At 41.9% G+C, this 13,189-nt stretch overlaps 1 protein-coding gene across 1 annotated transcript in view; it reads left to right on the plus strand.

Moving 5' to 3' along the window:
• ppfibp2b (PPFIA binding protein 2b) overlaps positions 1–13,189 on the plus strand; it is a 54,465-nt gene that overhangs the window by 34,638 nt on the left and 6,638 nt on the right. Inside the window, exons 7-17 of the mRNA XM_029523777.1 lie at positions 3,660–3,887; positions 4,814–4,906; positions 8,045–8,156; positions 9,927–9,988; positions 10,662–10,737; positions 10,842–10,924; positions 11,017–11,084; positions 11,170–11,235; positions 11,376–11,436; positions 11,709–11,756; positions 12,813–12,963. Of these exons, the coding sequence (XP_029379637.1) occupies positions 3,660–3,887; positions 4,814–4,906; positions 8,045–8,156; positions 9,927–9,988; positions 10,662–10,737; positions 10,842–10,924; positions 11,017–11,084; positions 11,170–11,235; positions 11,376–11,436; positions 11,709–11,756; positions 12,813–12,963 (1,048 nt within the window). The remainder of the gene's footprint in view (positions 1–3,659; positions 3,888–4,813; positions 4,907–8,044; positions 8,157–9,926; positions 9,989–10,661; positions 10,738–10,841; positions 10,925–11,016; positions 11,085–11,169; positions 11,236–11,375; positions 11,437–11,708; positions 11,757–12,812; positions 12,964–13,189) is intronic.

Genomic DNA, 13,189 nt, shown 5'->3' on the forward strand with positions numbered 1-13,189 from the left:
GCACCGTGCAGCCAGACATGTCGCCCGAGCAGTAATAATGAAATGCATCTGGATGAGATACAAGCTTCAGTGTGTGAGAATTTGAAACAAGCCAGGACACGTCAAACCCGTCTCCAAACAACACCCTGCAGACAACCTGCCACATAGACAGCTGACAACAAGCTACTGTAAAGTCAGCACTAAAAAAAATCACATCAGTCGCTACATCAGTAGTGTGAGCGTAAAATTAGTGAGAAAAAAAGTCAAATATAGTCTTCTATGCAACATGCTGAAATTTGATCCCATTTTACCAAATACAGTTAACTCTTCTCTTGGTTCTCTGCACAACCTCACAGTTATTAGATATTATTAAACACATATTGTTTGTCTTATTTTGTTTGATATGGACTTCCATATCAAAGGAATCGCCCCTAAAAACTGTGAGGCTTGATTTAAGACATTTTATGCATTAAGTGAAGTCTTATGTGCCGCAGAGTAAAATGTTGTGTTTTACTTGAAAAGTGAAAATTAAAGATTTTTGCATTTCAGTTTTCACACTTGCCTCACACAAAAGTGTAGCTGAGCAGCCTTCGCTGTCGTCAGTGGTTTCTTTTTGGGGACTTCATTGTGACATCCAGCTGCTCCTCATTTGGCACAGCGAAGTACTGAAGCTGCTCTTGTTGTTTTTCTGTTTGTGTGTCTTATCTATCACATGGCATCCACCACCCAGGGGCTGTGTTTCCTTTGAACAAACACGATGCAGCATTTTTGACGCATAGATGCCCATTTCTCTGCATGTACAAGTGGGTGATAAGCATCAGAGGAATTAAACAGACGGGGAGGAGAGGAGACGCAGGGGAGAGACAAAAAGGGATGGAGGGAATAAGATGAGAGACACTGACAGACAGGCTGAAACATCAGAAATGACACAACGTTGGCTGCTGTACTGATATAGCTTTCTGTCCTGAAAGGTGCGCACGCAAAGTGAACATGCAGGACATCCACACTGCAAAACCCTGAGAAACGAAACTGTTGGCAGTTTCTGCTCCTGGAGAAAACTCACAAAATGTGATCTGACTCCTATGTTAGCATTTTTTATACAGTAACTTTATTTTCCAAAATAAAGTTACTGTTAATGAGTAAGATCATCCAACGTATCAAAATCAGGAACATCTGAGCACCAGTTACTGTTGTGGTTTGGCCTAATTTCTAACTCTGATTTAACATTTTTCTCAGAAAAGGCAGTTTAGTCAAATTACCTAACTCATTTTCAACTAAAGCACCTGAGCTAAAACATGACACATAATCCACTTAGAAACAGCACTAGGAAAATGTGGACCACAAAGTTGGCTCCACAGGGAGAAAAGACCGTCAGCTGACAGCACAGGTTAAACTTCAAAGCACAACGTGAACATAAAAAAAAAGGCTACCAATCTGTTTGCTGCTGCACAAGTTAACGCACTGATGGGCTAATTCATCAGCATGTATGAAAAACATGCACTCACACACCTCGTGTGCAACATGTGCTAAATTAAAGCAGTGCAAAGTTTTTCTGGGAAAAAAAAAAAATCACCCAATCTTCTGTCAACTGTCACCCCATTCCCAGACTTAAACCTATGTCAAAAGAGTTATTATCATATAAATATTCATTAAATTGTCATAAACTGAGCATCTATTCCTGCAGTTTCAGTGTAAAAACCACCCAGAGCCTCCCTGACATGGCTCTCTGAGCTAACAGGCAGTTTTCCTCATTGAGGTAGTCAACAATTTGTTTTGTGCTTCACACAGTTTTCTTCATCTCCTGATGAGCTCTCTGTTATTTTGGGCTGTTCACTCACGCCTGCCAGCACACCTCATTGATGACGTTCAGAAAGTCATGTAGCATTTCCTTGCAAGTCCAGACTCTGTGGACTCTCCTGAAGGTTTTATATCAATGAAGATAACATTAATTTTAACGTCTTCATACTATTAAAGTAGATATAAACTCTAAAGGAAGGACTATAACCCACAAAGCAAAATACAAGCTGTGATTATAGATTATCGCCTCACTGGATGACTAAACTTATTAAAGTTCATCCTGAAGGGGACATGAATGTCTCCAAATGATTTCATTTCATCCATCCGGTAGTCGTTGAAGCTAACATGAGCTGCTTGGTGATACCCGAGGGGAAAATCTGCAGAAAATATCACACTAATCTGTCCAAGAGACTAATAATGGTATTTCATTCAGAACTAATTAGAAGCTCACAGCGACACTTTAGGGGATCATAAAAATCAGTAAGGTTTATCTTCTGGGGACATGAAAATGTGCAGAAAGTATGGGAATCAATCCAAAAGCTGCTGAGAAATTTACCAGAAAACTAAATATAAGTATATTCAGAGTCACATGTCAGGCTCAGGGCTACCTCAGCAGAAGAAGCAGATGATTATTAATTTTCTCAGATTTGATTTTCGAGGTCTGTTTTCTGAGCTGGAGGCTACAAGTGTCTGTATGAAATGTTCCACTGTGGAGTGTAACAGGGCTGTTTTAACACTGACAGGTTGATGTTTAGCAAAGACATGCTGCGTCTGTGTATCTAATAGACACACACACACGCAAACCCAACATAGCCAATGCACAACAGTGACATTCGGCTTTGTTTGCATTACAGAGGAAATTTACGGTGGTCTACATTTTTGTGAGTGTGCGTGCGTGCCAGTGTGTTTTGTTAGTAACAGCTGCAAGGCTCTGGTGGGCTGCAGGAATGGCAGGCATCTATTCTGAGCATTCCTGAGGGAAAAACACTTTCACCTCCAGGAAGCACACACACTAACACACAACGAGGGACATCTTGAATTTAGGGGTTAGCTCCTGGAGAGCTGGGTTCCCTCTGCACACAGACATCCAAACCCCGAGTTGCTCCTGTGTGAATGAAATTGCGAGACAGAAAAGTGCAGCCACTTTAAAACAAATTTTGAGGAACAAGGTTTTGAATTTGATGACAGTGCATTTTCCAGTTTTTGTGACTGCCCGTGGAAATGTTTCACCAGCCAGAGAGTTGTGACATTCCCTCCATTTGTGTAAAAACCTAGGGAGAGAAAAAAGTTTTCAGTGTTGCTGTTGTTTCTCTTTGTTTACCTCCGTCTCATCTTCTCTTCATATCTTGCTCTGTGTTAAAATCCTGGATCATGTCCACATGTCTCCACTGAGACCAGACTTGGCTGGAGTTTCCACTGTCTCATAATAAATTCTGGGGCTCTGGGTGACCCTGTAATAGGGCAGGAAAAATAAGGATATTGGCTAGAAACAATACAACAATATGCACTTATTTGTGTGTAGTGTGTTGCAGCCAGCTGCAGGTAATCTCCCCCCCAAAAAATAGTAATATAATTATGTGCGTTTAGCTCCGTTCCAACTGTTGTTTTTCTGCCTCGATATTGTGTAACTTTGGTAGAATATATATAGATATTTAGCTTTAAGAAGTTTTGGGGTTCCTCAGTGGTGTGTTACAGGTTTGTGATGTCATCAAGATACAGGAACAGGCCCAGATACTGAGTGAGATTAACAAATAAGTTAATGCCTGACTCTCCTCTCCTCTGACTTTCATTTAATTCCTCTTTTCTTCTCCTCATCTCACCATTTCACCTCCTCCGTCGCCCGTCATTTTGTCCAACACCCTCCATCGCGTCATCGCTCCCAGTGTGTGGTAAATCTCATCAGTGAGCTGCAGGAGCAGATGTGCAGGTTTCAGGCAGAGATCAGCACTCGCATCCAGGAGAAACGGGCCCTGGAGGAGAGGGAGGCCCAGCAGGGGGAGCCCAGAGGCGGCCAAGCCCAGGGCCACCACCTTCAGCTCCAGTTAGCCGGCTCAGAAATTAGCCTGCCTGGCTCTGACGCCTGGAGGCACAATGGAGGACAGACTGTACACGTAGGGAGACATGATGGATGAACTCATCTTCCCCTCCTTCCCCATCATTTCTTCTCTTCTTCTCCTCTCCCCCTTTTAACCAGTCCACACACCACCCGGTATTTGGAAATTTCCACAGAATCAAACTAACATCCTCTCGTGGAGTGTCTGTGTGTTCACTGTAGGATGCTGGGGTTGGATACGGAGAATACTGATTGCTTTTCCAAATATTTCCATACATTTGAGGAGTTTTTTTTAAAGCCTAAAATATGACATAAAGTAAGGAAGCTAAACCACGAAAATTCAAGTCGGTTAGCATTTACTAATAGTTTGCTGTTGGATGCTAAAGCTTTAGCATCTCAGAGACCTGCACCTTTCTCTCTCTGACTCCTCAAGTATTTGGAAAAACATGTTTCAGCCCTGATCTGGATTTTGTCCTTGGAAATCTTCTCAGCTTTGGGTTTTTTGGGATCAGGCTTCATGTTTTTATTTGATCTGATGTAGTGTGCTTGCATGAGAGTGGTTTCTCCCTCTACTAACACAGTTTACCTCTGTCCGTTTCCTCTCGCACTGATCAGGGGGAAAACTCCGGGATGTAACGGTTTGTATAAAAATACATAAAACTGTGCAGGGTTGTGTTGGACAGCGGTAATTTGCGACTGCCAGACATGCAGCCTGGATGGCTTTCAGTCCTGTTCTGGGTTCATCCTCTTCCTGGCTGTTGATAACTGCACGCTGTGGTGTTTGTTTCAGGAGGATCCAGTTTCCTATATTAACCACTGGACTGCCCAGCCCTGGAGACCTTGATAACTGCACTGAATGTGAACCTGATTTTTGACTTCCCTCCCATTTAAATGCCAGAATGTACACTGTGATAGCATGTGAAGAAATTGAAAAGAAAAAAAGAAGTGTGCAGTGAAAGGTGTTGTGTTTTGGTTTGTCCGCAGGATTTGTTACAGGAAGTGAAGCAGCTGAAAAGCAAAGTGGATGAGCTGGAAGGAGAGAAGAGCCAATATGAGAGGAAACTAAGAGCAACTAAGGTAGAAGACCTGATCCAAACATCTGTTTAATCAGCCCACCTGGACTGGTGACAGAGACGTAACATACAGGTCACATGCTGTGTGTAGCAATAGACATAAAATTCACACTCATGGACTTTAAGAAATAGTAAAAAAAAAAAAAAAAGAAAGTTGGCCGATGATGATAAAAGATATCTCTGGGGAAATAAGAAAATCTCTTAGACGTGCTGTTGGTTTTTTCTGCATGACCCACAGCGATGAATCCAAAGCTGATTATTAAGATATTAAAGTAGGGATCGGTCCATGAAGCAAAACAACAATGTAAAAGTATATTACTAATACCCCACTAACCTGCACCAACAACACAAGGGTGTACGTTACATTCTCACAGAATGACAAGTGATGAGGAGGCTCATTATAGAGAAAACCGATGTCATGATACAAATATGGCTGTCAAATAATGAATTGTGATCCTGTCATGTGGACCAGGTGAACGGCCGTCACGTGAAACTACATACAGAGTCAAACTTCTCTTGACTCATTCAGAGATTTAGCCTCTCAAACTTCTGATTGTCCACTATTTTATATATCTGGTTGTGTCCTCTATTCAGAACACTGTACCAATAATGGCTCTAAATCTAAATCTACATGGTTTCACCAGATTGTTGGAAACATCTGCTCCATGTCATCATGAACTGTCACATTGTTCCTTTCAAGCACTTCCAAGCTGCTAAATTCTCGTGTTACCACATTCAAGAGTTTTGTTTGTTTGTTTTTTTTTTTTAACTGGATTCAGGTCTAGAGACTGGGAGGTCACTGAAGACACAGAATTGCAGTCCTGTTCATGAAACCAGTTGGAAATGAGTCTTACTTTGGGAGTTGTTGCATAATCCTGCTGGTAGCAGCAAATAGAAGATAGTCTAAAATGTGGCCATGAAGTTTAAAAAAAAAAAAAAAAACATTGTCAGCAACAGTAATCAGCGAGACGGAGATGTTCAAGACTGACTGATTGGTACTAAGAGAACATTCCCTCCCACCATCATCAGCAGCCTGGAGGGTTTTAGGTCCATGGAGTCATCATATCCTGACTGTGAGATCTGCCGCCTCAGCAGAAATCCACATTCATGAGTCCAGGCTACATTTCTCCAGTCTTCATCGGCCTGATTTCAGAGATCCTGCAGCAGATTTCTGCTCATGGCTGACCGTCCCCCCTGAAGGCCGGAGGTGTCGTGGACTTTGACAGGACAGCCGGGTCATTCTAGTCTGACCAGAACCGTTTCAGAAACACTTCAACGGTCGGAGATCATTTCATGCTGCTACATGTTCCCAGCCATGCAGGGATTTCCCCTTTTTTAAGACATTTTCACATTAGCCATTATAAAATTTAAGAAATGAAAACAATTGTTCCAGACTTATCACAAAGTTTAGCTTCTCAAAGCGACTCTACCAAAGGACCAGCAGGGTTTGAGAGGCTAATCTCTTTCTCCTGATACATTGTGTGTCACTGGTTCATTTGAAGGAGGTCAAACTGCCGTTGCTTTCTCTGTGCTTACAGTGCTTCCTTCCTCCTCTCTTCCTCTCCCTCCTTCACTATCTGTATCCTCTCCTTTTCTCTATTAACCTCTCTCTGCGGCTTGCTCTCTTCACTTTTTTCCCGGTCTTCTTCTTTTTCCTCTTTCTCCCCATCTCTAAATCAACCCTGTCATTACTCTCTTCCTGTCGCTCTCTCTCTCTCTCTCTAGCTCTCTATCTCTTACTCTCTCCATGTGTGTTACCAGTCGCTCATGACCCAGCTGTCCAGCCTCAAGCTGACTGTGGAGCACACACAGCTGGAGAAGCAGCATTGGGAGGAGCGCTGGCGCAGCGCACAGGTGCCCTCTCTTCCTCTTCCTCCTTTTCTGCCTCCTGCTCTTCTTGCTCGTCCCCTCTCTGTGTTCGTTCCTTCCCTCCTTTGGTCCTCCTGCATTTCTACCTCCCACCGGTGTTTTCCCATTTGCACTTCCTCCTCCTCCTCTTCCTAATTTCCACATTTTGCGCTTGCTGGTCTTCGTGCTTCCTCCTCCCTTTCCTCCTCGCTTTGACTTTTGTTGTGTTGGTCTTGTGATGGCTCAACATTCGTTACAAATGTTCAAATAGGATGACAAAAGATCAAGAGCAAAAAAATAGACAGTAAAAATTCCAGAGTGTGTGGGCAGAAGATCTCCCTCTGGCTGTCGCTCTCCACCTTTGCATGGATCGTATAAACCTGTGCGATAGTAGCGTGAATGCATCAGTGGTGTGTTGTTCCTGTGGCTGCTGAGTCTCTGTTCACCTTGTTTACAGACCGACAGTGAGCTGTAACTGCTGTGTATTCATTTCAATCTGGAGAGACTTAAATTGTGTTAATGAAAACATTTCTTGTTGCCACGTGAAAAAAGATGAGAGGAAATGTCTTTGGCGATGAGACCACGATGATTTTGTCATCAAATGTTAAAAGCGGTTAAGTCTGTGCGAGATAAAATCAGTTGGTTTGTGAGCTGCCCTTTTGAAGCCTTGAGTTTAAATTGGCCGTCGCCATGTTGGTTCTTTGAAACCAGAACTAGAGAAGGTGGACCTGTAGAGTACGTTTTATTACCTTTACTGAGCCAATAAATCAAGTAAGAATCAGGGACATTTTCTCTCTTCCACTTCTTTATAAAATTTGTTTTGCAGCCAGTGGTGTTGAACCCTGATGGTCATTAGATGAAATCCAGATTTAAGGCTCTTCAGCATTGACTTTGTTGTAAACATCCACTTTTATATACAGTCTATGTTTACGACATCAAGGAGGCAAATGTTTCATTCAATTTACAGCTGAATTTTCTGAGTTTGTACGCAGATCTTTGGGACCTTGTCCCACTTTGAGCTACTTCCTGGTTGTTCTTTCTAGTCTGAGCTTCTGAAAGATGCACTGGCATTATCCAAGTCGTTTCATACCAAAAAGCTGTAATTTCACTCCATGTGCCTGAGCTGGCCTACACATGTGAGGTCTGATTCTGTCCCATCTCTGAATAGACCTTAAAAGACTTTTGCTTCTGACACAAAACATCCAGCCATGCAGTTGCCTTAAATTTGAATCTCTCCACTGACCTGGAAGACTGACTCAGTTTATCGACTTCTACTCTCCTTCCTCCTCCACAGGCAGAAATCTCAGAGCTGCAGCAGCTCCTGGCCACCAAAGACGCTGAGATCGAGTGCCTGCAGACCCAACTGCTGGCCAGGGATGGGACGGCCAATAACAACGCAGAGAGAGGTACACACAACCGACAGGCTTGGCAATCACATCAGATCCACATCTGTCAGTGAGAGCCAGCGATATTCAGAGTCTGTCAGCTCTGATGACTGTAACGTCTTCATAACGTGTCCCCTCTTTCTCCTCTGCTGTACACTTGACTTGTTCTTGCCTCTGTGCTGCCCTCTGCTGTAGAGGAGCTGTATATCAAGCAGCTGATAAATAAATGTAAGGCATGGTGTGCTGCTGTTCAAACGGGTCTGATCTCCAGCCAAACTCAGCCAACAAGCCACTTGACATTTTTGTCACTGTGTCTAATTTCAAATATTTATTCAGGAAGTGCTACAGTGACTTTTGCTCAAATCTCAACAAGTTAAAAGTCTAAATGTTGTAGCTAAAGATTCACCTCATTGGGCGTCTGCTGGCAGAGTGTTTGGTTTCAGACTGGACCTTGGCCAAGCTTCAGTTTGTGTCAGTCATTGTGATCATTCCTACCAAAGTGCAGTAAGACTCTGTATCCTTTCAAATCTCCTTCCAGTTTCCAAATCACTTCTCTTAAAGTGTCAGTCAGTCCAGCATGGAAAACACAGAGCAAACTTTAGAGGGCATTATCCTGCTTACAGCATGGTCACCTGCCAACTATTGGGTTATGACATTTTAAATAAAAAACTGTTCCAGGTGCAAAATCCAAACTAATAAGAGGCTAAACTTCTTATGTTAAAGCACAGAACGTATAACTGCACGGCAGTTTTTCCTAAACACACCCAGGCTGCCTGTCTTTTCACATGAAGACATGTTGGTGCTCCTCCCCTACCTCTTTTTCCTTCTCACTTTCTTATCTGATGGATCTCTCCATTATACCCCTTATCTGTCAGGGTCATGCCGGGCTGCAGAATATCCCAGCTGATGTTGGGTGAGAGCCGATGCATATTCCACAGAGAAAGACCCCAGGCCCGGGGTTTGAACCCAGAACCATCCTGTTGTGAGGAATCAGTGCTAACCACTGCACCCCCTTATCTGAGTCACATAGTCTCAGAATCAGCAACGATTCTTTCAATTAGATGCTCCAGATTCAAAACTAATAATTTTCCTCCTTTTTATACGTTCATATGAGTCCCCAGTTATGGGTCCTCTTTAGCTGAGAATTAAGAGTGGAGGAATCTCTGTGGCCATGAACCTCTGCACGTCAGCGCCATCTGATTCCTGCTCTGTTGGTTTGCCCAGCCAGATTATTTAAGGAACACCTCCACCAATTCAGTAGCGCACCTTCATATGAAGTGAAGATTAATGCGGCAGAGATTAAGGTGGTGGCACCAAAAAGACATCACAGAACTTGAGTAGTACTGGCAAATAGATTTTTATGTGTAAAATTGGCGGAGTCCCCCTTCAAAACATGGGATTTCGTTTGTGCATTTGAAAGGACATTGCCTTGACTGCAGGTTTGCTTGTGTCTGTGTTGTTCTGAATGTTGCTGCTGATAAAAGCCTCATCTGTCTGTTCTTACGTTTTAGGAATTCAGGAGAGAAATCTCATTTTTGCTTTGTCCTGTTGGTATCAGTCACACACAGCACCTGTTCTGTCTTTATAAAAAGCTTTTGTGTTGGTCTCAGGTGATGCTACATGGGCAGTCGTGCTGTCACTGTGTGTTTTGCTTGTTTATCCGTGTTAGTGAGGCTGTCATGTCCATCACATAAGTCACATCAGGCGCCTATCAGATTCCCTAAATTAAGGAGACATGAGGTTACTGTGAGTCATAAATAAACCTTTTAATGCCTCGCTTTTGATGGTTAGACCAAGAATACCAGAGGCTGAAGATGGGGATGGAGTCTCTGTTGGCTTCAAATGATGAAAAGGTAAATAAACTTTTGTTCCTCATTGCTACTGTAATTAAAGGGCCCTTATTTTACACTTTTCTTTTGTTTTATTTGAAATGGTAGAAAAACATTTGAAGATATATTTATAGTTTTAAACACCCAAAAACACCTTCCAGGTTTCTCGGTGGATGTTGAGAAACACAGAGTCAGTCAGCCAATCAGAAGTGAGGCTTGATTGATATTTTTTTCTGAATGGTCAAAAAAAATGTCTTGTAACTAAAGCTGCAAAGTTTGATGATGGTTCAAGCAGGACAGAGAATGCTCTGTTGTGCTAATTTCCAGGCTCAGTTTTTGAACACAGGCTGTGTATGATACTTTTACTGTTTTAATATAGAACCTAAACCTGTTTTATAATCAAAGACATCTCAATTTATGTGATATTGGACCTTTAAAATTCTACCAGTTTGAGAGCTCTTCTGACTGAAACAGAGGGCTTTAATTGTACTTGAGTAATACATTTACATCAAGAATTGTTTATTTATATATCTACATTGACACCTCTATTGCAAATAGTGTATATTGGCTATTTATAGGCTGTACTTATTTTTAATTTACCATTCATTTTTATGTTGCCTGAGAGCAAAGCCAAGCCAGAGGCAGATTCCCTAACAATAAAATAGAGTCTGACAAATGTTTGTGTCCTGATGAACAGGATCGCCGTATTGAGGAGCTGACCATCCTACTTAGCCAATACAGAAAGATGAGGGAGGTCATGGCTCTAACGCAGGGTAAGACGTTTACACCATCAACAAAATGTGACAACTTCTCTCCTCTACTTCCTCTGCAATGTAAGTGCATTGCACTGCTGTATTCTGTATTTTTGACCAACCAGGGAGCAGTGAAGAGGAGCTGACCAGCAGTTTTAAACTCAGAGCCATCACACACAAAGCACACTCTGACATCCTGAGGTCAGAGGTGAGTTCAAAAATTACTTCCCCTTTTTTACAACCACAAATTTGTGCTGTTTATGAAAGCTGAAAAACATAAATGACCTTGTCTTTGGATAGATGTCATCCAGAGGATCGTCTCCACTTATGTTGTCTTCTTCCCCTTATCAGCGGGAATTGGACATAAGGTATACACACCCAGCAGACCTACACACACTCACACACACATAAACACACAGCTCACACTCACTGTCTTTGTGTAATTTGTTGCAGTGTCCAGAACTCTATGGACACATCGTTGGTGTCCACTGGAGAAATAAGCTTCTTAAATGGTTCATGGTGAGGAAGAAGTTTGAGTTTAATATTGTGGTCTTTTTTTCTTCCCTGAAATAAAATGTCCTTTTCACTCAACTCGCAATGTAGACAGTGTTATATAAACCGGACAGGGATGATATAAGGGGTCCTGTGATTCTCTACAGGCATCAACGCAGGTTGCTCTCCAGCAGTCTTGAAGAGTTGAAGAGCGGATCCCTACAGAAGGTTTGTCAATGCATTTTATCGCTGTTATTTGGCTTTCATGAGATTATTATCTTTATAATTATCCATATGATCACAATATCTCCTCAAACGTGCTTATGCTTTTTAAATAGACAAAACACTAACACCAACCTTTCTAACACAATGTTATTGTTAGTTTTAATCTGATTGTGTGATTGCTAACCTGCTAACTCTGGGTTTATGGGTGGTATGGATGTGTGTGTGTGTGTGTGTGTGTGTGCGTGTTCTTTCCTCTCTGTGTGTGTTGGCTATAGGCTGTAGAGTTCCAGCCAGCTGAAAGTGAATCAGATGTGGGGGCAGAGGTACTGATGTGCTGCATGAATTCACACAAACTGAACCTGCTGCTTCCTAAACAAACACACTGCACACAAACTGAATATGCACATCAATGAATTACTGTTCACTACACAGACTATCATATATATATATATATATATATATATATATATATATATATATATATATATATATATAAGACTTTGTGAGGTGTTTGCCTTGTGTTTTTATGCACTCATCATTTTTAAATATGAAACCATTGATGTGATAATTTGGTTTGTGTTGCATTTTGGTCCACCAGCCCAAACACTATATATATATATATATATATATATTTTATATATAACCACAGACAAATCAAATCTGATGTTGTGTAGGTTGTAAATTTAACACTCTTGACAAACTGTGTGCACCCTGCAGCTGCTGTGGTTTGATTTACTGTGTGTGCTACAGAAAAGACACACTGCCTATGCTACATCTTATGAGCTTGGCAATGCTAAATATGCATCTTGTAAATTTGCTCTGACACTTTGTGTTGTTGCACAGAAAATTGTATAATGCTCTCTGTACCCTTTGACCTCCTGTTCCCAGTGTTCCCAAGTCTGCGGCTGACTTTTCCATTTCAATAGTGTAGAAAAAATGTGTATCCTCGACTGCATGCTCGTAATTCACACACAACTTCTCCGGCTTCTGAAATACATAATCATCCCATGTATGCACACACACGCATGAAGGGCCAAGACCTACCTGAAGAGGCTGTCAGAAGCGCTCGGCATCATGGCTGCCTTCCAGCTGTTTCTCTCTGCTGGCCTTTCTCCTGTTATTCTTCCAGAGCCCTGGACGACTTTGATGCCTGGTCCACAGGAACATTTATGCAACAGAGCAAAGGAGCAAATCACACGACCCTGTTTTTATCTTATGAAAAACACTTATGTGATGTTGTTGAAGAAAAATGTAACACAGTTAAATTCATTGAGCATCAGAAGCAGAATTAGCCATCATAACATTTATATAACATAAATCTATGTTATTGTAATTTGGCACCGCAGAACTGACATACTGTCATTTTTTTTCTTCTGCAGAGTCCTCACATGGAGCTGAGCAAGTACCAGACTCTGCCAGGGAAAATGAGCAAAAAGAGTGAGCTGAAGGTTGAGCTGAATGGAGATGGAGAATATCTATCTCCGGTCCAGCTCTCTCCTGTCCACAGCCACGACCAAGGCTACAGACTGAGTGAGTTTCCACACCACTAATCATCAACTCAATATCATGCCTTTGGGTGTCAGTATATTTTCTTTCAACTTTTGATTCAATATTGTTTTTAATAATATGGTTGACTGAGGGGTTTGTGGATTATACAAAGTGCCATGGGCACAACTGAGTCATCAAACCTGTGCAAAAGAAACAAGAAAAAGAACTACCTGCATGATTTATACGCTACCAGTCAAAAGTCTGGACA

The sequence above is a fragment of the Echeneis naucrates genome, chromosome 16 (genome assembly GCF_900963305.1).
Source record: "Echeneis naucrates chromosome 16, fEcheNa1.1, whole genome shotgun sequence".
NCBI classification, from domain to species: domain Eukaryota; kingdom Metazoa; phylum Chordata; class Actinopteri; order Carangiformes; family Echeneidae; genus Echeneis; species Echeneis naucrates.